Source organism: Cornus florida, unplaced genomic scaffold (assembly GCF_030987335.1).
Source record: "Cornus florida cultivar Cherokee Brave unplaced genomic scaffold, ASM3098733v1 CherokeeBrave_3.0.0_Hap2_Chr04, whole genome shotgun sequence".
Lineage (NCBI taxonomy): Eukaryota > Viridiplantae > Streptophyta > Magnoliopsida > Cornales > Cornaceae > Cornus > Cornus florida.
In genome coordinates, this window is record NW_026775574.1 from 22,782,098 (window position 1) to 22,810,079 (window position 27,982).

Sequence of the window (27,982 nt, forward strand, 5' to 3'; positions counted from 1 at the left end):
GGCACACAGACCCATATTCCTTCTCCAGCAGAACCGCGATGGTGAGTAATTTACTGGCCGACATTCGCAACGAATCGTCGATTAGCACCCTGATCATGGAAGTGGTCTTCTTCATTTGTAGTTGATTACTGGTGGTGGGTCTTCGGGCTTGTTGCCGTCATTGAAAAAGAAGAGTGGTGGGTCTTCGGGGTCGTTAAAGAAGAAGAAGAAGAGGGGTGGGTTGCCACTGCAAAAACCCCAAGTTCCATCGTCCGATAAAGATCAAATCAGTCCAAATTGATTCATAAAATTCCACAAACCCTAGGGTTCAAAATTGACGTATTTTGGTGAAGAAGATGCCTTTAAATTGTTATAAGTTAGAGAAGGAAGTTGATTAATTCAAGGAAGCTTAAAGAAATGTTGGTAACAGTGGTCGGATCCCTAAAATACATAATATATGTATGTGTGTGTGTGTATATATATATATATATATATAGTGAAAATTAGGATTTGTGATTTGTAGAAAGAGAGAGAATATGGGGTTTGCGGCCATGGTGGTGGACAATAGGGAGAAATGGTGGCTGTTGTGGAGCTTTGCGATGGTGGCGTGAAGGATGAAGAGACAGTAGGTGGTGGGGGCGTAAAGAAACTGGTGGTAATGGAGGGTGGGGTGGTTGGGGTTGTGCAACAGATATTATATAAGGGTGTTTTAGTCTTTTTAAAATGTTTAATGAATTAAATATTAAGGGCACTCTTGTCTTTTCACATCTTCTAAGGGCATGTTTGGACCTTGGGGGTGTCTTTATTAACTTTATCAAACCTAAGGGCGTGTCATCGTCCAAAAAAACAACTAAGTTGTATATGACTGTCAATACATTAAATCTCAGGGGGTGTCGTTGTAATTAACCCTAAATAATATATGTAGAATTTTTGTACTTTTAAAAAAAAATTATATTTATTTATATATAAATAACAAAAAGTTGTATGAAACATAAACTGTACTAGTTAGTCAATTCTCTTAAATATATAATACATTTTTTTAAAGAGAAGAGATATTGTTATGGCTGAGAAGTTGATAAATTACGAAATGAGATATCGTTGAAATGAGATATCAGTTTACCCTAAAATTGAGAAGAAGTTGAAGGTTGCAATAAGAGGTTTTTGAAGAATATGGCTGAGAATAGAGAAATATAGTGTTTGCGCGCGGTGTCGACAAGAAATGAGATATCACTTTTAAAATTTTCAATACTTAATTTTCAGTCTTATCAAACAATATCTTAGTCAATTCTTTTCTAAATATACTCCATAATATATATATATATTTTACATTTTTATTAAAAAAACAATAGTTATTAATTATAATATTTAAGTTATAGGTCATTTTAGATCGAGAATTGGTAAAACACTTAATAATTATATATTCTTATTTTTCTTTTATCTTTTTCTTATATTGGCATTTCTACAAATTAATTAAAATCGAAACAATAAATGACTAATTTGTCTATCTTGCAATTAATGACATTTTTGCAGGGTTTTTAGTTAGTTGATATATTATTTTACAGTAACAAAATGTGTCCTTTGAGGACCATAAGTTATTTTGGTTGTTAATACCTTGACCAATTGCGACCAGAATTTGATCTTTTTGTAACCATAAAATTTAGAAGGAAAAAACTAACCATTTTACGATTCCCCAATTATGACAAAATTTTGATCATTTTGCAACTATAAAATTTGGTCGTAAAAAATGAATCTTTTGGTGACCATAATTTATTTTAGTCGTCAATATTCTCACCAATTGCGACCAATATTTACTTTAGTTGCTAATATGTAAACTTTTATAATCAATTCAATTTGGTTGCAAATAATGTAGTATTTGTGACATCCAGCTTGATCGAAAATAATTTGGTCGCAAAAGGCCCAATTTTTGATTGGCATCTGTAATACCAATTATATACCACGCATGTCCATGGGATGCAAATTGACTGATAAGAAAGTGGAAGTAGAAGATACTTTGTATACACTTCTTATTTAATTGTAAAATAAGCCAGCTTCATATCTTCTTTCCCAAATATTTTCAACCAGAAAAAGGTTGAACATTCTTGCAAATTTTCTAACAAATTATACGGCATTTGAAACAAATTCTTAATGGGTAGAAAGTGGGCAGTGATCCTAAAACACATTGTAATACTCTTTACGGATGATTAATAGAAAATGCAAAAGCATTCTCGAGAATCCTCGTGTGTTCAGGTTCACTTAACTCCATCCTCCTCCCTTTTCCTCCTTGTCTCATACTATCTCTATTCCAAAACAAATTTATATCTTTTGAAAAATGGTAACTCACATTACACTGTTTTAAAAATAAAATATTTATTTTGAGGAATATTTAGAGTTAAGTTTCAAACTATGGCAGCTTCATGTGATTTGCTTTGGATACCACGCGTTATATTCCTCGAGCAGCCCAATATTGATACTTAATTTCCTTTGATACTTAATTTCCTATTTTAAAATTTATTAGCCAAAAACAAACATTCAGACACGTGAATGTTAGACAACAAGAAGATTCCCGATGCGACAATTTGCAAATAATTTATGCTTTTGTTTATTAGCACATATCAAGGTTGCTGAAGTATTTGTTTTACTGGAAAGTTGTGCATGCATTGACTCTATGAGCTGTACTCGCAGCGATATATATATATATATATATATATATATATATATATTTATTTATTTGCGCGCGTTCCGAATGACTATATATATATATATATATATATATATATATATCATCCAATCCAAAGTGCAATGTTAATAAAAGTTTTGCAGGAAGCACGACAAAACACCTCATAATTATACAACTCCCAAAGTCTGAATTAAACCTCGCCTTCCTTTCATTTTCATCTTAAATGGGTGTCTCGCCATTAATTATTATTTTTGTTTTGAAAGTTACTACTATAAGTTAATTAGATTATAAATAGATGTTAGACACTCGTTATAAATCAAGAGTTGGGCGAAATGAAAAAAATTTGGACTCTAGATTTTAGGTTCGATTTTTCATAAGAATAAATAATTTTTTAGAGGTCGTGCTTGCAAACATAGTTTGAATTTTACAAAATTCGTGTAGTGGGAGGGGGATACCTTACATGAGTCTATTGAATTAATCCAGTCAAAATCTTAGATGTCTCAATTATCAAAAACAATATATATATATATATATATATATATATATATGACTCATTGTTTTACTAACTCTTTTTTCTTTCCGAAAGTCTCATTCCCCATTTAAGGCAATGCCAAATTCTTACCTACTCGAGACAATCGCCTCTCATTTTATTTTATTTTTTGTTGGATAACTATTGGGGATCACGTAATTACTAACACATATGCTGCTGAATAGTTAGTTATGCATTTATGCATTTTTGTCATCTTTGCGAAGAAAAAATAAAAGCTCAAACACATTTAATTGCATGCAGGACAATCTATTTTTAGGTTTATATGCCTAGTTTTACTCCTGAGAACTGATTTATAAGCATTGTTCAACACATAGCTAGATTTAAAGCACCGGTGTTTTAACTTTAAAAAGTAAGAGTTTAAAAAATCCAATCAAAAAATTGAAAAAAACAAAAACAAAAGAAGCAAAAACTATTGCCCTGAAATGGCTTTAATATGGAACATTTTTAAGTTTCTCATAATTACAAAAATGTAAAAACGGATTCTTCTTGTTCGACCTTATATCGGGCAATGTGAAATTAAATTTACCGAAGTTTGATGTAGTAATTGGATTTCTAAATTTTTAGAATTCCTTTTAATATATGGTGCTTCTCTTTTAATAAGTATATACTCGGACCTCCCATTAGATTTTGTCTAAATTTTGCTACCGTGAAACTATATGAGAAAGTGTGGTCAACCCCATTAAAATTTGGCCCAATCACTCCGACTAACCCTGACCTCGAGGATTTTTGAAATAATTTTTAAATGCCAAAATCACCCTTAAAATGTAGTAAAATGACCGTATTAATAATATACCTAATAACCAATTTAACTCATTTTAATTGGACATAATTACCCTTGCTTATTATCTATATAATTTAATTAATATCACCGATTTGTAACATAAATGTTGCTGTGGAAATTCTACATATTTTTCTAAATAATATAAATAACAATACATCAACTTTATTCATAACACAATGAATTAAAATAAGGAACAATAACATTAATAGAAAATTGAAATAACATACTTTCATTAAATTGAATAATACATCATATGAACAACATGAATATAATAATGAATAAATATTTAACAACATAATAATTCTGCAATAAAAATTAACATAATAATAGAAATTATGAAACGATGATAATATTAAAATAGGTAAGAAAATGCTGAACTGATTGTTGAGACATGTGTAAACACATTGACCTAAAGCTGATAGTCCTCTCCTTCGTGCGGGTATTGGTAAAACTAGTTCATTCCAAGATACAACCCAATCAGTTCGCAGTGGCGTCTCCTCCATGTGCACGACCACAGGAAGACTAGGTCCAAATTTATATAAGTCTAGTTGCTTATAAACTCGATATGTAAAATAATATACACTAACATTTCACAGAAGAAAGAGTTTTGGAGATAGATTATAAAATAGAGAGAAGAGTTTTAATTGCTCTATATCATCACTCATGCATCAAATCATTCTCTATTGAAAAATGAGAAATCTTCATCTTTATATAGAATAATAACTATAACAGTTATTCATACTTAATACGATATTAAGTAAAATTAAAAAGATTAGATTAAATATAATTTAATAGTAATTAATATATTATAATTGAATATATAATTTATTATATATTTATTTACTTTTTATTAAAATATCTATAACAAATATAACTTCTTCTTCTTCTTTTTTTATTTTTTATTTTTTTTAGTACACATACACATGCCTTTATCGAGCTGGCTCAAACCTCTGACTTCCGTTTGAAAAGTAGGGGCATGATACAGCTGAACCACTAGCCTCGTTGGAAAAATAAAGGTAACTTACTTATTCTAATAATATTTCTAAGTTCACCTCATCATTCTCCTCTGTATCATTTCTTTCTCATCTATAATCAATAAATTCAAATCAATTAAACAAACACAAATTCACTTCAAGAAAATATGTATATACATGTATAGATTTTTTTTTTTTTGGTAATTAATCAATTTACTAAAAGAAAAACAAAGGAATAACCAACAGAGGGACTCCCTCAAATAAAGAAACAACACAACCCAGCCAACAGACAAATCCCCAAGGGGAACCAAACCAAAGCAAAAACTAAGAAACCAAACTAACTCAGACAACAAACCAAATAGAGCATCACAACCCAAAGAAGAGTGTCAACCATTCCAGAAAGGCAGGTATTGAACAAAATTACTATTAAACTTAGAGATGGGAAGCATCTTAAGTCTAATAGCACTGTATACCAGGAAAGTAACACAATACTTTTAAGAGAAGACATTAGAGTACTTTCTAGCATTCATTTTACCCCAAATCATGTAAACACAACATGCAAGAGACACTTTGTATAGAAAGTTCCAATTCTTCCAGTGAAGACAATTAATTGTTGGTCTTTGTATTCACAAGTGTTTGTTGTTTTAATGCCAAATACATGCTCCTAGGCTGCTATTCTAACATCTCACCAATTTTGGTGTTCTCAGTGGTTAATAATGTCTTACAGGGGTTGTATTGTCCTTTTACCATTCTGAGATATCAATTTATGTTGCTTAAGGAAGGTACATTGTTGTAGATGCTCAGAAAATCCTTCTACTAAAGGAAAATGTTTTTTTTCCCTTGCACCCAAAAAACCTCCTTGCTCTTTCTTTTATTTTCCTATTTATCATACATTACTTGATACCCTAATTCCTTTTTGGACTCCAAGTTTAGAGTAAACGGGCTGATCTTTGTCTTGGGTTAGTCCATTTTAAAGGTCGAGTCCGATGTATACGTGGATAGACTTAGGGGTTGGATTGGGCTAATCCCAAAAGGGCGGGTTGGGTCGCCCTTAACCCAGTGATATTTTTTGCCCCTTCATCTCGACCCTACAATTATCCCTCATAAGTGTGGGACAGATGTATATATCCACGTCCTTGGGTCGTGCGCGTATATGTAGGGATTTTCGTTTGAGTGTGCAATGGTATAACGTGAACTGTTTGGGTTCCGAGCAGTCATCATTACTTGACCTTTGAGCTTCTCAATCGCAGTTACTTTATTGTCTTTATATACCCTTCCTTTCACTTCGGACTTTTCTCTCTGCCTCTTGTGTACTTTTCTATGATTGAAGCTTACCTTTAATATTCAAAATCATTGCTCTTTATTCTCCGGCGACTTTCTCCCTCACAGCAAACTTTATCGGTGTGGTTTCGTCTCTTTATGAGAAAGTGTGGTCAATGCAGAAGTCAAATAACGAAAGACACCCTAAGGACACTGTGGTACCCCTCGAATCCGAGACATGGGTTGATCAGGCCCAAGCCCAAACCCGAGGGAATATCAAACAATTAATACTTTAAGTGAACACAGATTACAAAATGAATTAAGAAATAAATAATTAAAAGTTGAAAGATCTCTAAAATATAATTCTTTAAAATTAAATACTTAAAATCCAAAACCTCCAATAGTTTAACAACTCGGGAATCCCTCCAAATGGACCCCTAATAAAAATCCAAACTAAAATGTAAATAACTGAAAGAATATCTAAAGTTAAACCACGGAGAGAAGTCCAACATCGTCGTAAGAATGAGTGATAGTCTCTGCTCAGCACGCTCAGGTCTAAGACTGGAACTGGCGAATACCTGAAAAATAGAAGTGGGTCAAGCCCACGAACAAGTTTTATCTTACTTCAATCCAAACAGAGACTCGATACGCATTTACATTCTAACCAACTCAACAATAGCTATATAATCCGTATATATATATATATATATATATATATATATATATATATCCACACTATAAGACTCTCACTGGACTATGCAGGGGGTTTCAACCTGAATAGAAGGCAACATGCAAAAATACACCTGAGTGGGCATGAGTACCTAAGCCTAACAGGGTATACCTCAACCTAACATATCCAGCTACGCATCCTACTGCATATATGCTCCCTAACTGGCGACTCTGAGACTTAAGCTCAGATCGCAGTACCATAAATATATAACTAAAGTCCATCCTATCCATCCATAGTAAATCCAGTTAGCCGTTCAACTTGTTCAGCCGTACAGACTTACATATAAGTAGGATTTTATTTTCATAATCTGTTCCCCTATTCCGATATAGGTAGGACTTAGCGTTTCGAGCTAATCCAAATCTAGTATGCCACCGTCCCATACTGGTGCATACAACCCAAGCATCTAGCAGTTGATAGTACAGACTATAAATGTAAATATCAACTAATCCATAAATCCCACAATTGATAATAGAAATATTAAATTTAAACATCAATTGTTCCATACTAAGCATGATAAAGTTTTATAGATTAACTGGCTTATTGATACTACTTCCCCAGGTCCACTAATTGATGATTCATATCATACATGTAAACATCATTTATCCCTACTAGGCATGATAGAGAACAGAGATATATATATATATATTAACATGCAGATTTAAACCTACTCCAACAAATTCTAACAATTGACAGTACATCTAGTATATGTAACTATCAATTTATTCACAACAAGCAAACTAGAGATCTGTAAAATTGCAGGCTCATATGAGATTACTGAAACATGATAACTGTATTCACATCATTAAGAATTTCTATCCTAAGATTTAGGAATTTAAAACCCTTTACATCCGAAAACCGTAAAGCAATTTATTTAAAAATTACCTACTATTCAAATATAAAACTCAGTTGGTTTATTTTGCAATAGCCTACTCTCTGAAGTTTTAATAAGCCTTAGAACATCTCTAAACACTCCAATACAGCTTCTACCCGAATCTGAAAACCCCAAAATCCAAGCACTGTAGCCAAAACAGTCATCGAAAAACTGAAAAAAAAAAAAAAAAAAAAATTGAGGGAGCCGCCTTTCTACTGCATGGAGCCGGCTCCCTCCTTGAGGGAGCCTGCTCCAAAGGTCTTAGAACCCGCTCCCTCCTTGAGGGATCCTGCTCTTTGCTTAGGGGAGCCTGCTCCATTCCAACGGGAGTCGGCTCTCCTCCTATTCCCTTTTCGTCTTCAAGTCTGGCGACTTTCCAGACGTCTGTCCTCCATTCCTAGGGTTCCTAGGTGTCTGAACTAGGTTCCAGTATGTTCAAGAGGCAATTAAATTCTTTATACAATTACCGACATCAAATTAAACATGCATTGTGCGCAAATAATTTAAATCGAGCAGTTTAGCATTTATGATCACCTACTGTTTAAAGCAACTCAACCATGCAAACAGATTAATTTTAGTTTTTCCCCAATATGTTACAAACTAATTAAACTCTTTATACATCAATTTACATGAATTAAAACAGAAATTACGCAAGAAAGAATTTAAAACAAACAATAAACAACTTGTAAACACGTCCAGTTTTAAGCATCTCAAACATGCAATCCAGTTTAATTTTAATCTTCATTTATTCCTGGAGTTGTATTAGTCGTGTAAAGAACACGAGCCAAAGGGAGAGAGTTAGGATTAGAACTTGCCTTTAGGTCTCAATCCGAAACCTTGTACCGTCGTCTTCCTAAATTCTCTAGCGAACTCCGACTACTGTAAACCTTCCTCTGTTCTCTTTCTGCCTCCACTGTCATGAATATGGTTCTAAAACCCTAGGCAGAACTTAATACATATATTTATAGGCTACCCTTAAACCTAAGCCTAAGTGTAATATGAGACGGAGAACTAAGTCGGCTACAACGAGAAAAAATAAAAATAAAACAAAATCCTAAATTTCAATTAACGCATTTAACTTACTCACACAATTACGCCAATGAAAGAAAATACTAATAATCCAATTAACGTAATTACAGAAAAATAAAATACAATTTAACAATTAATTAATTCACATAACCACCATTAAATAAAACAATTCACTTAAATAAAACAAATCGTCAATTAATGCAAATAAACACGCCAATAACCAATTAAAAATGCAATTTAAACAATAAATTAAATACCAGGACTATCCTTTTGAAATTTGGGGTATTACATTCTTCCCCCCTAACAAAAGGAATTCCATCATCGGAATTTGTTCTTACCTTCTTCTAATATTCCAGGAAACTGTGAGCGAATGACATCCTCCCGTTCCCAAGTAGACTCAGCCTCATTGTGATGATTCCACTGAACACGTACCAAAAGAATAACCTTATTACGAAGAATATGATCCTGACGGTCAACAATACGACATGGTGGCTCCAAATAAGTTGCATCTGGCTGCAACTCAATCTACCCAATATCGATATGCTGATACCGATCCTTATCTCGCAGAAATTTTCACAACATGGAAACATGAAACACATTGTGCAAACGATCTAAATGATCCGGAAGTGCCAACCGATAAGCTACAGCTCCAACTCGGTCCGTGATCATGAATGGACCGACAAATCGCGGAGACAACTTCCCTTTCTTCCCAAAGCGCATTATACCCTTCATAGGAGACACTTTGAGTAGAACTTGATCCCCAAGCTGAAACTCCAAAGCACGAGGGCGACGATCGGCATAACTCTTCTGCCTACTTTGGGCAGTACGCATGCGATCCCTAATAAGAGCGATCTTCTCCAAAGTATCCTTGATGAACTCTGGACCCAAGAATCTGCTCTCACCAACCTCTATCCAACAAACAGGCGATCAACACGGTCGGCCATACAAAGCCTCAAATGGTGGCATACCAATAGTTTTCTGGAAATTATTGTTATATGCAAACTCTGCCAGCGGCAAATAATCCTCCCAGTGGTTCTTGAAATCAAGAACATACGACTGAAGCATATCCTCCATGATATGATTAACTCTTTCAGTCTGTCCATCAGTCTGAGGATGATAAGTAGTGCTAAGATGCAACTCTGTACCCAAAGCCTGCTGAAAACTCTTCCAAAATCCTGACACAAAGCTCGAATCCCTGTCCGATATAATAGACAATGGAAAGTCTATGTAATATAAAGTCTCGCCAACTACTCCGATATGAAGTCAGTGCGAATGGGCAGGAAATGAGCTCATTTTGTCAATCTATCAACAATGACCCAAATAGAATTGTGATCCTTAAATGAATTAGGCAATCTCTCCACAAAATCCATAGAAATGCTCTCCTATTTCTACTCTGGTATCGGTAGTGGCTGTAAAGCTCCTGGCGGCCTCTGATGATCAATCTTAACCATCTAACAAGTACTACATCGAGAGACAAAAATATCAATGTCCTTTTTCATACCTGCCCACCAAAACTGCCGCTTCATATCCTGATACATCTTATCTTCTCCTAGATGAACAAAAAACTCAGAATGATGAGTCTTAATCATCACATCCTTCCCCAAATCATCAACAGAAGGTATTACTAACCGTTCCTTGTATCTCAAATCTCCATCAGTCCTAACATAGTAAAATAAGACCTCTCCAGAAGTCATCTCTACAATTTAGTCAATGCACTGCTGATTCGTAAGTTGTGCCTGCAAAACCTTGTGAATGATAGAAGGCGTAACTACCATACAAGCCATGAAAACATCTGACAACTTATCCACAGTCCTCAAAGCATTCCACTCAATGGTGAATAGAGCAGAAAGACTAGCAACGGGTAGGCGACTGAGTGCATCGGCCACCACATTCGCTTTCCCTGGATGGTACTGGATAGAGAATTGATAATCTTTCACAAATTCTAACCATCGGCGTTGTCTCATATTCAGCTCCTGCTGAGTGAACAAATACTGCAAGCTCTTGTGATTGCTAAATAATCTGAAGGACTCTCCCAACAGATAATGCCTCCAAATGCGTAAGGCAAAGACCACAGTTGCCAACTCCAAATCATGTATTAGATAATTAAGCTCATGAGGCTTAAGCTTATGAGATCCATATGAAATCGGTTGCTTCTCCTGCATCAAAACACATCTAAGACCCTGCAAAGAAGCATCTGTGTAGACAATATACTCTATTTCGCTCTGTGGGGTGGATAAAACTGTGCAGAAGTCAACTTAGTCTTCAGCTCATTAAAAGTTTTCTGATAGTGCTCATCCCATACGAACCGTACACCCTTCTTAGTCAAATGAGTGAGTGGTCCCGCTATCTTCGAGAACCCCTGGATGAACCTACGATAATATTTGGCCAATCTAAGAAAACACCGAATCTCGGTAGGTAAAGTAGGCTGTCCCCACTCAACCACTGCTGAAACCTTGGCTGGATATACCGCTATTCCCCTTTCTGACACCATGTGACCCAGAAACTTCACTTCCCGCTGCCAAAATTCACACTTCTTAAATTTGGCATATAACTGGTGCTCACGAAGAGTCTGCAAGACTATGTAAAGATGTCTAGCATGATCGTCCTCTGACTTAGAATAGTTCAAGATATCATTAATCAAGATAATGACAAACTGATCCAAATAAGCCCTGAAGACTTTATTTATTAAGTCCATGAAAACCGCAGGTGCGTTAGTCAGTCCGAATTGCATGATACGAAACTCATAAGACCCATATCTAGTGAGAAACGCTGTCCTCGGAACATCCTGCTCCCTAACCCATAGTTGATGATATCCAGAACGCAGATCAATCTTAGAGAAATATGTAGCTTCCTTCAATTGATCAAAAAGATCATCAATCCTGGGCAAAGGGTACTTGTTATGAATAGTAACCTTGTTCAACTCCCTGTAATCTATACACAGGCGAACTGAACCATCATTCTTCTTTACAAACAAAACCGGCACTCCCTAGGGTGAAGTACTACTGCGAATAAAACCCTAGCTGAGTAATTGCTGAATCTGATCCCTCAGCTCTTGCATCTCCACTGGTGCCATCCTATACGGTGCCTTAGCAATAGGCGTATTGCCTGGAGCTAAGTAAATCACAAAATTGATCTCTCGACTAGGTGGCAACCCTAGAATCTCCTGAAAAACATCCGGAAAGTCATGTACAATTGGTATTCTATCCAATGACACAATAATCTCCTCCTCCGTTTCCTCCTTTATATGGAACAAATATGTGCTAGTGACCCCGTTAGAATGTGGCATAGCGACGATGTATATATCCTGACCAATTATAGTGAAAACAACAGACCTATCATAACAATTAACTTGGGTATGGTAGTGAGTTAACCAATCTATCCCAAGTATTACATCATAAGTGTGCATGTCCAGGACCAAAAGATTGGCTAAAAATCTGAGTATACCAATATCTAGTATCACAGGCCCATCACTCTCGTGTATAATGGCTGTATTGCCTAAAGGTGTAGAAATACCTTGAGGTCTACTGCATACCCGCGTCGTCATCCTAGATAAATCAATAAAAGATCTAGCTACAAATGATTGTGTAACACCCGTATCAAATAAAACACGACCGTTTGAACCATGAATAAGAAACATACCTTCAACAGCCTGAGGTGCCTGAATATCCTGTGGCATGGGGTTGTACACCCTGCCATAATGCAACTACTGTTGTGCCTGTCCCTGAGTCTGTGGCAGTGCCGGTAATGGCGGATATGTCTGTCCCTGAATCCGTGGAACCTGTGGAGCGGGTAAAGGTACTGGCGCCCTCTACCCCTGTTGCACATGCTGTCCCTGTCCTACTTTAGGACACTGCTTGGAAGTATGACCATACTCTCCATAAGTGTAGCAACTCCTCTGGAAAGTACTAAATGGCCTCCTCTATCGGTTAGCCTGTGGCTGACCCTGTCCTGCCTGTGATCCCCCATTCTGCTGCCTCTGAATAGGTGCCCCATTCTAGTGAACATTTGAACCACCCTTGTGCTTCTTTGAAGGCTGTTGTCCCTGGAATTTGTCCTTATCATTCTGTCGGTGTCCATTGCCATTTTCTTTCTCAGCTGACTGATTAGCAGAGTCTCTGTCACCCTGCTTCTCACCCTTAGCCTGCCTGAAGTCCACGGTCAACTAATACTACTGTAAAGCGGCGTCTACCACCTGAGCATAAGTAGTGTAGGCTAGATTACCTGTAATAGCTCACTTAATAGACTACATCAGTCCCTTAACAAAACTATTGCGTTTTTTCTCCTCTCTATCCACCTCATCTGGAGCAAAAAGAGATATGTGCGTGAACTGCTGCTTATACTCTACCACTGTTATGTTTTCTAACTACAGATTAAGGAACCCAGTCTTCATAGCTGCCCTGACTGCATAAGGAAAGTACTTCTCATCAAATCGTGCACTGAACTGATCATATGTCAATGCTATCCTCTTCTTTGCGGTGGTAACTGACTCCCACCACTGTAGTGCATCCCTAACTAGCTTGAAGGTGGCAAGCATCTGCTTTTGAACCTCCGTGAAATGAACCAAGCGAAGATGTCGCTCGATGTCCTGTTTCCACTGGTGAGCTGCTTTCGCATCAGTGGAGCCTGAGAACTCAGGTGGGCTCCCCTTTGTGAAAGAACTCATAGCCTTTTCCCAAGTATCAATCTGAACCACTGGTGCTGGTATAGGTGCCTGCTGAACCAGTGGCTGATTCCGGAGTGCAGCTGTTACCCTTGCTTCTATAGCCCGAGCAATGAGATCATTGATATGAGGAGGATACTCTGGATCTTCTCGATCCTGAACCTGCTGAACCTCCTTCTGTTCTTCTTAAAACTGACCATCATCATCCTGAAACCCAGGCATTTGCTGCTCTTCCTCCATTTACTGAAGCTGTAGGCGTTCTTGCTGCCTACGTACCGCTCTCCTTTGCCTCCTATTTCCTTGCATGTTCTGTCTTCTCCTATCATTAACCATCTATTAACACGAAAAGACAGACATCAATACAGTTTCTAAACGGACCGTAAAGGAATACAATGAATCCTAAACTAAAGCTCTAATTAAGAGTAAAACGCTACGCGAAAGTCTTAATACGAAATACTCTAGAGACACTTGAACCTGGAGTGCCCTGATACCAACTGTGATATCCCTCGAATCCGAGACATGGGTTGATTAGGCCCAAGCCCAAACCCGAGGGAATATCAAATAATTAATACTTTAAGTGAACACAGATTACAAAATAAATTAAGAAATAAATAATTAAAAGCTGAAGATCTCTAAAATATAATCCTTTAAAATTAAATACTTAAAATCCAAAACCTCCAATAGTTTAACAACTCGGGAATCCCTCCAAATGGACCCCTAATAAAAATCCAAACTGAAATGTAAATAACTGAAAGAATATCCAAAGTTAAACCACGGAGAGAAGTCATACATCGGCGTAAGAATGAGTGATAGTCTCTGCTCAGCATGATCAGGTCTAAGACTAGAACTGGCGAATACCTGAAAAATAGAAGTGGGTCAGGCCCACGAACAAGTTCTATCCTACTACAATCTAAACAGAGACTCGATACGCATGTACATTCTAACTAACTCAACAATAGCTATGTAATCTGTATATATATATATATATATCCACACTACAAGACTCTCACTAGACTATGCAGGGGTCTCAACCTGAATAAAAGGCAACATGAAAAAACGCACATGAGTGGGCATGAGTACCTAAGCTTAATAGGCTATACCTCAACCTAACATATCTAGTTACGCATCCTACTGCATATACACTCCCTAACCGACGACTCTGAGACTCAAGCTTAATTCGCGGTACCATAAATATATAACTAAAGTCCATCCTATCCATCCATAATAAATCCAGTTAGCCGTTCAGCTTGTTCAGCCACACAGACTTACATATAAGTAGGATTTTATTTTCATAATTTGTTCCCTTATTTCGATATAGGTAGGACTTAGTGTTTCGAGCTAATCCAAACCTAGTATGCCATCGTCCCATACCGGTGCATACAACCCAAGCATCCAGCAGTTGATAGTACAGACTATAAATATAAATATCAACTAATCCATAAATCCCACAATTGATAACAGAAATATTAACTTAAAATATCAATTGTTCCATACTAAGCATGATAAAGTTTTATAGATTAACAGGCTTATTGATACTACTTCCCCAGGTCCAATAATTAATGATTCATATGATACATGTAAACATCATTTAATCCCTACTAGGAATGATAGGGAACAGATATATATATATATATTAACATGCAGATTTAAACCTACTCCAACAAACTCCAATAACTGGCAGTACATCCAGTATATGTAACTATCAATTTATTCACAACAAGCAAACTAGAGATCTATAAATTTGTAGGCTTATATGAGATTACTGAAACATGATTACTGTATTAACATCATTGAGAATTGCTATCCTAAGATTTAGCAATTTAAAACCCTTTACATCCGAAAATCGCAAAGCAATTTATTTAAAAATTATCTACTATTCAAGTATAAAACTTAGTTGGTTTATTTTGCATTAGCCTACTCTCTGAAGTTTTAATAAGCCTTAGAAGATCTTAAAACACTCCAATATAGCTTCTACCCAAATTTGAAAACCCCAAAATCCAAGCACCGTAGCCAAAATAGTAGCCGAAAAGCTGAAAAATAAAAAAAAATTTCGAGGGAGCCGCCTCCCTAGTGCATGGAGCTGGCTCCCTCCTTGAGGGAGCCTGCTCTTTGCTTAGGGGAGCCTGCTCCCTTCCAACGAGAGCTGGCTCTCCTCTTGTTCCCTCTTCGTCTTTAAGTCCGGCGGCTTTCCAAACGTCTGTCCTCCATTCCTAGGGTTCCTAGTTGTCTGAACTAGGTTCTAGTATGTTCAAGGGGCAATTAAATTCTTTATACAATTACCGACATCAACTTAAACATGCATTGTGCGCAAAGAATTTAAACCGAGTAGTTTACCATTCATGATCACCTACTGTTTAAAGCAACTCAACCATGCAAACAGATTAATTTTAGTTTTTCCCCAATGTGTTACAAACTAATTAAACTCTTTATACATCAATTTACATGAATTAAAATAGAAATTACGCAAGAAAAAATTTAAAACAAACAATAAACAACTTGTAAACACGTCCAGTTTTAAGCATCTTAAACATGCAATCCAGTTTAATTTTAATCTTTATTTATTCCTGGAGTTGTATTAGTCGTGTAAAGAACACGAGCCAAAGGGAGAAAGTTAGGATTATAACTTACCTTTAGGTCTCAATCTGAAACCTTGCACTGTCGTCTTCCTAAATTCTCCGGCGAACTCTGACTACTGTAAACCTTCCTCTGTTCTCTCTCTGCCTCCACTGTCGTGAATAGGGTTCTAAAACCCTAGGCAGAACTTAATACATATATTTATAGGCCACCTTTAAACCTAAGCCTAAGTGTAATATGAGACGGAGAACTAAGTCGGCTACAACGTGAAGGAAAAAAAATAAAACAAAACCCTAAATTTCAATTAACGCATTTAACTTACTCACACAATTACGCCAATGAAAGAAAATACCAATAATCCAATTATCGTAATTATAGAAAAATAAAATACAATTTAACAATTAATTAATTCACATAACCACCATTAAATAAAACAATTCACTTAAATAAAACAAGTCGTTAATTAATGCAAATAAACACGCCAATAAACAATTAAACAATTAAAAATGCAATTTAAACAATAAATCAAGTACCAGGACTATCCTTTTGAAATTAGAGGTGTTACAGACACTTGAACCTGAAGTGCTCTTATACCAACTGTACAATACCCCCTGATTTTAGAGACGTGGGTTGATCAAGTCCATACTAAAAAATTAGGGGATATCAAAACAATTAAGTATTTAACAAGTACAGATTTCAAAATGAAACAAAAAGAATAAATAATACGCTGAAGGAAATTCTATTAAATAATAATTCCATTACTAATAATCCTCAAAAATTGCAACTTTAGAATACCTTAAGTCAAAGACCCCTAAACCAAAATCTAATAATCCAATCATCTATAAATAAAATAAACTTTTACATTTAATAATGGATAAATATCCTACATTGAAATAAGTAGAAAGAGTAGATAAGTCCCTAAGATATGAATCCTTAACGTTGAAACTTGAACCTCTAATAACCTGAAAGATATAAGAATAAAGTGGGTCAAATCCACGAGCAAGTTCCTTCTACTAAGCCTCTAAAAACCGATAAATAAAATATCTCTAACCAAAATCATCATAATAAAGATTTAACCCTTACTATAGAGTGATACTTAACAATATATAACATCAAATATAATAAATAAATAAATTCTCTAAGTCCCAAACAATAAAAAACAATATATATATATATATATATATAAAACTAGCATTGGACATACCAACCTCTTTTAGAATTTTATCTTCTGAGGCATAACATAATTATAATGGTTAATGAACCATAATCAATAAATCACTTGTATATTTGAAATATAATTTTTCCTAATTATAATTAGAATATCTTTTACAACTCGATCTACCATGCCTCCAAGAGTATGTTTATGTCCATACAAATCAAATGGCAATCTACTTATGCGTTGGCAACTCATCTATGCCTCCACAACTATGTTTTTGTCGATACTATATGTTGGCCTAAGGATTTTATCTAAAGGTCGATCTTATGTTTTGATGATTACAAACTATTAATGATGTTTATGTACTAATGTTTTTATTGAGTGATATATAGTTTATCAACATTCAATCCTTAATGGTGAGCTAAAAGATCCATTCCAAGCATTCCAAAGCATTCCAAACATTTAAGCAATGGATTCAAGGAAGCATCAAAGTTGTAAGAAATCAAAGAAAAACTCGGACTTCAAAGATCACAAAAAACATTTCAAAGAAAGAAAGCAAGTCTTCATCAAGCCTAATCGATCATAGTCAAAGAATGAAGAAAAGGGCAGATAGGATGGTAAAAGCTTAAGATTCAATGTCAAAGTATATTTGAATATTTTTTGAAGCTCAAAATTATAGGACCATGCATATCATACATCATTCATATGCTCCTATGACCATTAGCAATAGACTAGGAACTTCATTTATATATATTGTCATATGAAGTTTTTGCTAAGAAAGAGTTAGTTCAAGCTTGATAAGCTTTGAAAGAACTCATTTTTTAAGCTAGAAATTCTAGGACCATGCACATTAATCATTATATTTATTTTTGTCTCTAAAAAGAAAAGGAAAAGGCATTGAATTAATTTTTCATCTTTAAAACCTTTGTTGCCACAATTTGGTAAAAGATTCTAGGACACAATGCGCTTGAAATTTATCATCTTCATATGTCCCTAGACTCTTAGAAACAAGCTTTGAACTTAATTGAATCATTCATCAAAGTCCTAGGTGCTAGAAAGATGGATATCTCAAAAGAAGTTATTTTCAGCCAAGAAAATTTCTTACCAGCTTGCACTAAAACTGCTGTAACTATTTGTGTAGTTGGAATTTTTACACAAGGCAAGTGGGATTGGAAAGCTGACTTCAAGCCCTTGAGTTTAGACTCAAATTTCACCTAAATTGGATTTAAAATGACTGAGATATGAGCTTCACAAAATACCTGATTCTGCTCTACGAAAATTCTGACCAGGTTGCACTTAAATAGCCATAACTTTTTCTATGGTTGGAATTTTTGAGCAAGGCCAGTGGTTTTAGATAGCTGACTTCAAGATAATAAATTTAGACTCAAATTTCACCTTATTTGGAGTTTTATGGACTAAGTTATATCCATTTGAAGTCATGCACTTTTTTCTATCCAATCCAATTTAGCAGCAGCCTTCATGAAGCAAGAGCAGCCTCTATAAGAAACAGAGCCAGCTCTCTCAAAGAAAAGAGAAGGCTCAATGAAAAACTAGAGAAGGCTCAGGAAAGTAGAGAAGGCTATATGAAAAACTAGAGAAGGCTCTACAAAATTAGAGACGGCTCAGGAAAGTAGAGAAGGCTCTACAAAACTAGAGAAGGCTCCATTTTTTTATTGAGCCGTCTCCATTTTAGAAAAAGAGCCTGCTCCACTTTTTTAATGGAGCCGCCTCCATTTGAAATTGAGCCGCCTCCACTTTTGCAAAGAGCCGGCTCCTTTGAGGGTTTTGAATTATAACGACAATTTTTCTGCATTTAATTCCTCCAACTACTTCTAACAGCTATATTGAGTTACGAATTTCTTTATATATATAGAGGGCTTGTCTGCAAACTAAATACACTATTTTAAGAGACATCATATTGTTAGGATATGTGTGCCCTAGCATAGCAAATTCTAATTTTGGATTGTAAAAGTTATGGTTTTTTATTTGGATATTATTATTAAAGCATTATACAATTGGTGAATGGAATGTATTATTTTTCGATTCTTTATGGAATTGATGGTGTCTGCTTGATTACAAAATATATTTATATATGTATGTAATGGCAATTAATACTATGATATAAATTAGTAATTATAAATGGTTTAAAGTCGGTAATTATGGATGGACATTTAATTAGTTAAGACTTAAACCGAGTCCACGATAGATTGAGATATATTGCGAGAGCTGTCGTATGCAATTGCTCTCTATCACAGTCATGGCTTTTGACTCTCAAGCATGAGAGAAGTATAGACTCTTTTATTAATTAATAATTACTTTGATTTGTTCGGCGGATACCTCGAGATCCTTAGATCGACACTTTGGGTAGTTATGTAATTAATAATTAGAGGTCTATATTCTCAATATTTGCATCAGTGCTATTTGTATTTATTTTGTTTTGATTATGGTTGATCACAAATTAAATTCGAAGGCCTTCGTATGTTTTAGACAAATGTTTTCTATATATATTTATTTAATAAATTATTATTATTTTTTGTCAAATAAATATTTTATTGTGATCGAGCCGGAAATAATCAAAGGTAACAAAATAATTATATTAATTATGTTGTCGGATTGATGGCTTTAATTATTCGATAAATAATTAAGCATAGAGGGGTCAAAGTGCAACATTGACTTAGAGGTTATTTACTATTTAATTGGAGTGCAATTAATTTCTTTTAATGGAGTAGAAATTAATTTATGAATTAATTGAATTGGGTCCATGGTTTAATGGACCGGACCAATTATTAATTTATAGGAGCCAAGAAAATAGTAAGCCCAAAAGGATTCTCACCAATAGCCCAAGTTGATATTGGAGTCATGATAGGATTAAGAAAGTTGAATTAGAGATGGAGAATGATTTATTGTTTCCTTATTCTTATTTTTATTTTGCCTATATATACATGAGTTCATGTATATTTTAGGGGTGACTTGGAGAACAAGAAAAAGGAATACACTTTCTCTCTCTAGATTTTAGGGTTTTGTTTTCTCTTCTAAAGGAGACTACCACCAGCCTAGATTCCAAGGTCATTCATCAAGGCATATTGGTGATTCCTAAAGGGAAGATAATAATCGAACGGAAGGAGAAATGATCTTGCTAAAGGGATCTACAATAAGTGAGAACATTCACTTTAGAGGAAAGTTCAAAAGGTTTACTCAGACCTTTGATGTAAGTATTCAATCTGTTTATTGAATTATGCATCATCTTTTATTTATCTTTGCATAAAACTTGTCTCTGTATGATGAATCAAGATCCGTGATTGCAAATCCCTCAAAAGTTTTAAAAACTTGCACGTTTTCCAACACATATTACATTGCAAAGAGAGCTTTTGTTCTCAATCTTCTCTTCATCTCTCTCATTTCACTCTTATTCTATCTTGAGAGATTCCAGTAAAGATTAAAAGGGCTTTTGCTCTTGTTTAAATCTTCATAGAGTTTTTACTCTATTATACACTTGAGAGATTCTATTGAATTCATATGAGCTTATTTTCTTCACATATTTCATCTTCTCTCATTCATTTCATTCATAGAGTTTGAGCTTCATTTATATTCATCAATAGTCTAGTTGTGAGCTAAAAATTGTACTACTATCTTTGAGAGATTCATTGTACACTTCATTTCTATTAAAAGTTATTGTAAAGGGTTGGTGTGACCCAAAAGGAAGCCTAGGAGAAGGGTGTTCTCCTAGCAAGAAAGAGAAGCAAGGTCTTGCTTCAATTGAAGGTTTGCTCTCCACCATTAAGGAGAAGCTCTAAGGAATTTGGGAAGTCTCAAGAGGGATCTTGAGCCGAGGAGTAGGAGTTTCCGAACCTCGCAAAAATCACCGTGTTATAGTTTGCAATTTTTCTTCTCTTATCTCTTTTACAATTGCGTTATAAATTGTTTACTTTTATATCTTGATTTCATATGTTGATTATTGCACAATTGGTTATATTGTTGATTAGAAATTGTATTTCTATAATTTGCGAAAATTGGCCATTGACTCTATTCACCCCCCCCTCTAGAGTCAATTCTTGGGTAACACTATAGAATAACAAATTTTTCATACTGTTAATGTATGTGCTTTGTTCACATAAATCAATGGAAATCTGTTTATGCCATGTCAACTTGTCCATGGCTTCGAATAAATCACCTTAAACATGATAATTAAATACACAACATCCATATAATAGACAATATATGCTTTGTATATGCATGAATAAATCTTTACACTCATAATAAACATGCACACGTACCAATTCATCGTTATCATATATATAACCATGGTACATTATGCAAATACCATCATAGATCAGGTTTACAGATTATAAATACACCAGTAAATATGATTATAATCATAAATCGGATTACGCATTGAATTACACAATTTAATATCTTAACAGATTAATTTAAAAAACTTATTAATCAATATTAATCATTCTCATCAACTATAATAACACCAGTGTCTAATAGAATTTACACATTTTATACCCATGATACTCTTCCCAACACTTATAAACATGTTTGGGATCATTATTACTCAAACCAGGGTTATTCAAAATACTTTTGAAGTAAACAGGTCCAAGAGCTAGAACACAAACCACCTGTGCTCAAGCACAGCCCTATGCTCGAGCATAACTCCTAGTGCTCGAGCACTGTGCGTCGAAATAGTGTTCTGCTCGAGCAAAAAGTCGCGGCAGCAATTTTGCAGATCTGTTCTACGTCTGTAAATCCATCGTTTCGCCCCCCGAATTGCGTACTAACAACCCTAAATAAATTCTAAGATGATTCTTACATACATCCATATATGTAAAAATCAATAAGTAGAAACATCAAAAACGGATTTAAAGAAACCATGCTCTTCATCCACATATATACATATATATATATTTATATATCAATAAATACACATTAGTTTAATCCATACTTTTAATCCTATGTTTAGGTGATTTAGCATGCAATTTAATCTAAGATCTTGATACCCAAGATGTAAAACGTATTTTCTAAAAGGAGAAGTAGAGAAGAACTTGCTTGAAGGTTTTGAAACGAAACTGACGTTTTAAGCCTTGGTCGTCTCAATCAATTTCCGCAGCCTCCTTGTCGCAGGCATCGTCCTCTCTCTGATCCGGCCTTCTCTTGGTCGTCCTTCTTCTCTTTCTCTTATTTCTTCTTCTTCTCTCTCCTCTCTTTGGCTGCCTCCTTTATATTTTCTAACCTGAAAACCTTTTTATAACAATAATACATTATGTATATATATATATATATATATATACCCTAATCCTAATCTTATTTGAGTTTCCTTTGACGTCACGAAGAGTGTTTTAATAAGTAAAGATTGAATCTTTGAAAGAAAATACCTCAATCAAGGTACCTTTTAAGTCACTAGACCTTTTTAATATAAAAATATTGAATATTTGAACACCTAATACCCTAAAACGGCTCAGTTTGTGAGTTATTTACCCCAAACTTACTACATAAGTTTTCTAGAAAGCTTAAAGGATTCGAATATTGCACAAAACTCTTACTCCCAACATAGCCTAATCATCCGACACATGAAATCCCTTCCTCCTCAAAAATAAACATAACCAATAAAATTAGGCTTATTCAAATTTTATTTGTGCATGACAAATATTGCTGGTCTCAATTACTAAAAATTGGGAGTATTCAAAAAACTAGTCTAACTACCCAATATAATTATATACATAATATACTTAAGAATATATATATACTTTTATATCTTAAAATATGCATATATAGAGATATCCATCCAAGTAATTAATTATATATATATATATATATATATATATATATATATATATATAAAATTATACATATATACACATATAAACATTTACAACTATGGGCCCTAATTATTTAACCCATCAAGGTTTCGTCCAAGCCTAAGACTTCATCCATTGGTCCAACTTCCTTAAACCCAATCACTTAAACTTTTAAATAAATAAATAATTAAATCAAATCTATTAATTACAAATTAATAATTCACAATTAAATAACACAAACATAAATACGCATGTAGTCAAATAAATAACCCAATCATGGCATTCCCATAAAGCAAAACATCATACCAAATTAGCAAGTATAATCATGAAATATAATTTAAATAAAATAAGATAATTAAATAAAATACTTAATTAAATAACTCCTTTAAAATATAGGGATATTACAAAGTTTCAGTAGATTTTTAAATTTGAAGACAGAGATAAGTGCACTGGTATGATGGAGTTAGTTTACTCGTTCTCCAGCCTCCAAGTGGGAGATTAATGTTAAGGTTGTGGAGCATGAATCACAAGTTTTAGTAACTTCGGTTGAAGTTTGTGAATGCTCTGATCCATCGGAGTTAGTGTTCATATCAATAGCAGAAAGCTTTGTAAGCTCCACTAGAAGTCTTTGAATACTTTGATCAATCGATGCTATGTTCCGATTGATCGATGATGGGCTCCGTTCCATCAAAGCTGAGGGAACTTAAATCTCATAAAGAAGTGCAAGCTTCAATGGCGTCAAGGCTTCGAGTCGATAGAAATAAGGTGGAGGATTTGTTTCCTAAACTGAGTTTTCACTTTCCAAAAGGTTGTAGACTTGTGGAGCAAGTTGTTTTTCTATAAATATTGGGTTTTATACAAACCCTATAGTGAGTGAGAAGATTTATGGTGTGAGAGATTGATATTGAGAGAAAGAGCAGATCGTTTAAAGCTCTTCTTGTCAACACACATCATTATTGCTGATAGTTATAAATTTTTCGGTGCGCTCCGTAAACATAGTAAAAATGATTTTTTCGAATCATGTATATCCTATATTCTTATGTTATTATTTTTCTTCTTGATGGCTTGTTTGCGAGCCCCAGCTGCTTCCCAACAAAATGCACTTACTACATTTCATAGTAGCATCACAGAGTGGTGAGATGGGAGATTGTTGGAAATTTGGCCATAGTTGATTCCAAGCCCTACGCGGATGATTTGAACCACTGAATCTGAAAAACGTAGTTGAAAAGGGAGTCAAATGTGTCCAAACAGAAAGAAAATAAAAAATTGCGTTCGATTAAGAAAAAAATAACAAAAATAGAAATGAATAAATTTTAATGACTAGCTAACTAATATGAATCAGTTATTAATAAGTAAAATAAAAGGCAAAAGTTAAATACTATTTCTGAGAAAATCCAAGATACCCCAAAGTAATATATCTGAAAAAAATCCAAGGATGAAACAAAAATCAATCTTATGTTGGAGAATCAAACAGTACAAAAACAGCACATAAACAAATGTTAAAAAAGAAAGAGAAAATCGTGAACCTATATCAAAATTCAAGATTATAATGTATTAGACCCAAAATAATTTAAGTCACATATTCACAATCTACTATAAAAACTAGATTCTAGAATTTAGTGGAGGGGCCGAAACTCAACGCACACAAGACTGTACAATGTAATTAAAATTAAAAATTAATTATAGTATAATTTTCGTTATAATATTATTCTTATTATATATAATACATATTGAGGAAAAATACAATTCAAAAAATGAGAAAAATGAACCTAAATAATTATTTAAATTTTACTGCTTTCCATGAACATGACTAATAAGGAAGGTTCATTTAATTATATTAATGGATATTATTATTGTGTATATATGTAAATATAAATAAAACAATGATATATTATAGTAAAAATTAATAACAATGAACTTATATTTTTATTTTACAATATCTAAGCTTTCAAGATTAGGCAAAAAAAAAAAAAAAATGTCAAAATTATATGAGTTTTGTGATGACGCAAGTATATAATATAATTATTGGGGCCAGAATGAGTGTTTAATTTTTTTTTTGAAGGGGAGGGGGGTTTAAAATTTTTATGAATTTGGGGGGCCATAAAAAGATTTATATATTTTTATTTGACAAGATTTGAGTTTTTAAAAGTAAGCTGAAAAGGTTGAAATTGAAATTTTGAGTGTACTCAAGTTATAATTATTGGGGTTAACAAATAAGTGTTTTGAAAAATTTTGGGGTCCAATTAAAATTTTATATGAGTTCTGGGGCTAAAAGTTAGGTTGATTTACAAAAAGAACATATTTTTGGAGGCAAAAAAAAAGAAAATTGGAAAATTTTGGGGGCTCATGCTAGCTCCGCTCTAATTATAATCCTTTTGGATCATGTACTCCACGTTGTTGTTTTTTAATGACCTTTTCTCTAACAAAAAAATAATAAAAAAAAATAATTGAAAAAGGAAAATGCTTATGATTCCATTGCCCTATATATACCCATGCCATCTCCCTTATGATTTCACGACAACTCTTCCTTATTTTCCCTGCTAGCAGCTCGTGTTCATTTTGTTGCCTTCATCTCTTTCTCCGAGTTTTTCACTGTTTGTCTCCTTTAATTTGCTTCAATATCTGACAGCCTTTCCAATCTCTTTCCTTTTTGGTATGTAACTTATTTTTCATCTTTAACAAATGATATTTAAGTTATAATTTTAAATATATGTATATGCTCAAATTTATTTTATTATTATTATTATTATTTTGATGTTACAAAAGGGCCTTTAGCCCAATGGAGGAATTACCCGTGCACACCCATAAATGCTTTAATCTCGATTCCATTGGTTATTCGTTCATTAATCTAGGAACCATATCCCTCAGCAATCAATTATGCCTTTCTATTCGTGAATTGAATACTTAAGGGCAATCGATTATGCCTTTAGGGCAATCAATGGAATCGAGAGTAAAGCATTTATGGGTGTGCACGGATATATATATATATATATATGTATGTATCTTTTTTGATCTAATTTACTTTGTCATGCTGACTTGAATTACTGAACTTATTTATAGCTTTTAGTACTCCATGGCGAATGCAAAGGCAGTTACTTTCGGGCCATATGGTTCTAAAGTACCTGGTAATAACTTTGATCACGGAACGTCTTACAGTACAATAAGGGAAATAATTGTCTGTGTCGCCCCTGCCGGAACAGAAATTGAATCCTTTCAAGTTGTCTACAGTGATATTGAAGGAAAGCCAGTATCAGAAATAAGGCGTGGTGGTGGCGGCGGAAATCCACACTCGGTAATATACATGCAATTTGATATATGTACAATTTTATTTAGATTCTATATTTGTCCTGCCACTTGTCTAAAGAAGAAGAAGAAGAAAATTAAACTCAGTAAGTAAAACTATCTAAACAAATCTATAATTAAACCATATTAGCATTTCAAGTTTCAAATCTTTAAGTGACCTTCACATCACACTGATGAAAATTGGTATCAATCGTTGGAATAAGAGACGCGAGATTTGGTTTTGAAACTGAAATTTTTTTTTCCTTGGATGTTTGTAGACTTGAAGAAAGGTTTATTTTATATAAATACCAAATCTTGTACAAACCCTAAAAACTCCACAATCCACATTACGAAGCATATAACCATATATACATATCTTAACATCTTAATTATTTGTGATCCAAATTCTCTTTCAGATCGGGTCCTATTACGACCTTATTTTGATTCGATTATCTGGATTTGCCTCCAAAAAAAATAAAAAATTTGACCCATTTTTGTCTTGTAGATCGTGGATCCGGATTCTAGTTTCTATTGCAACCAGGTTTGTAGTGTGGTATATATGAGAAAACACTGCAAGATGAAATAGATAGTTTGGGAGAGAAGATTGTGGGCTTCAAAACTTCTAATCTTTCTTTTCTATTTTGCGTGGTGAAATCTTTTATCCAATTGTCACTATGAATATTACCTTTTTATGTCGTTTTTATTATGTTTGTCGGTATTTGTGTCAAAATACTTAAGTTTATTGTTGTTAATTAAAATCTAACAGGTGAAATTAGACTATCCAAAGGAGTACCTCATTTCAATATCTGGCACTTGTGGGTCCTATGCACAGTATCTTGTTGTGAAATCTCTTACATTTCACAGCAATATAAAACAATATGGGCCATATGGTAAGCAAGAAGGAAGTCGTTTTGTAACTCCGTCAACTGCTGGCAAAATTGTTGGATTCTTCGGAAGGTCGGGTGCTCGTTTGGATGCGATTGGAGTGCACATGAAGCCAATCCCAACTGTAGTACCAGTTGGTCCATTTGGAACTACTCATGGAGAGCAGTGGGATGACGGAAACTATAGCACGGTAAGGGAATTGATTATACACTCCGGAGCAGTAATTGATTGCTTCCAAGTTGTCTACGACAATGAAGGAAAGAGAGTAATGGGAGAAAAGCATGGTACCGTCGGCGGACAAGAAAATAAGGTTAGTTATTATTTGCCATTTAATGCATTATAATAACAACAAAAATTTCCTATTTTCTATTGAATATTTTAATACTTAAGCTTTCATTTTATGCAAAAGATTAATGCCATGCATACTTACCCTTTTTGAACAAAAAAACCTTATGTAGGTCACATTAGACTACCCAAATGAATTTTTGCTTTCAGTTTGGGGGTACTTTGGACAAGTAGGTAACATGGTTGTCATTCGGTCACTTGGATTCCAAAGCAACAAAAGAACAATTGGACCATTTGGAGTGGAGGATGGACAGAAATTTCAATTCCCATCTGCTAGTAGTGCTTGTGCCAAGATCATCGGATTCCATGGAAGGTCTGACAAGTATCTTACTGCAATTGGAGTGTATCTTGACAAGTGATGATAAAATTTAGACCCATCTTGAACCAGCCACCTTTTACTTAGTCTTTTAATCATTAATAATTTAATTGCA

At 34.2% G+C, this 27,982-nt stretch overlaps 1 protein-coding gene across 1 annotated transcript; it reads left to right on the plus strand.

Moving 5' to 3' along the window:
- The first annotated feature begins 553 nt into the window (after nucleotides 1-553).
- Nucleotides 554-27,910, plus strand: LOC132304839 (mannose/glucose-specific lectin-like). Its single transcript, XM_059802547.1, has 4 exons — nucleotides 554-658; nucleotides 26,107-26,331; nucleotides 27,088-27,516; nucleotides 27,665-27,910. The coding sequence occupies exons 1-4, from the start codon at nucleotides 554-556 to the stop codon at nucleotides 27,908-27,910; spliced, it is 1,005 nt and encodes a 334-aa protein (XP_059658530.1).
- The last annotated feature ends 72 nt before the right edge of the window (nucleotides 27,911-27,982 follow it).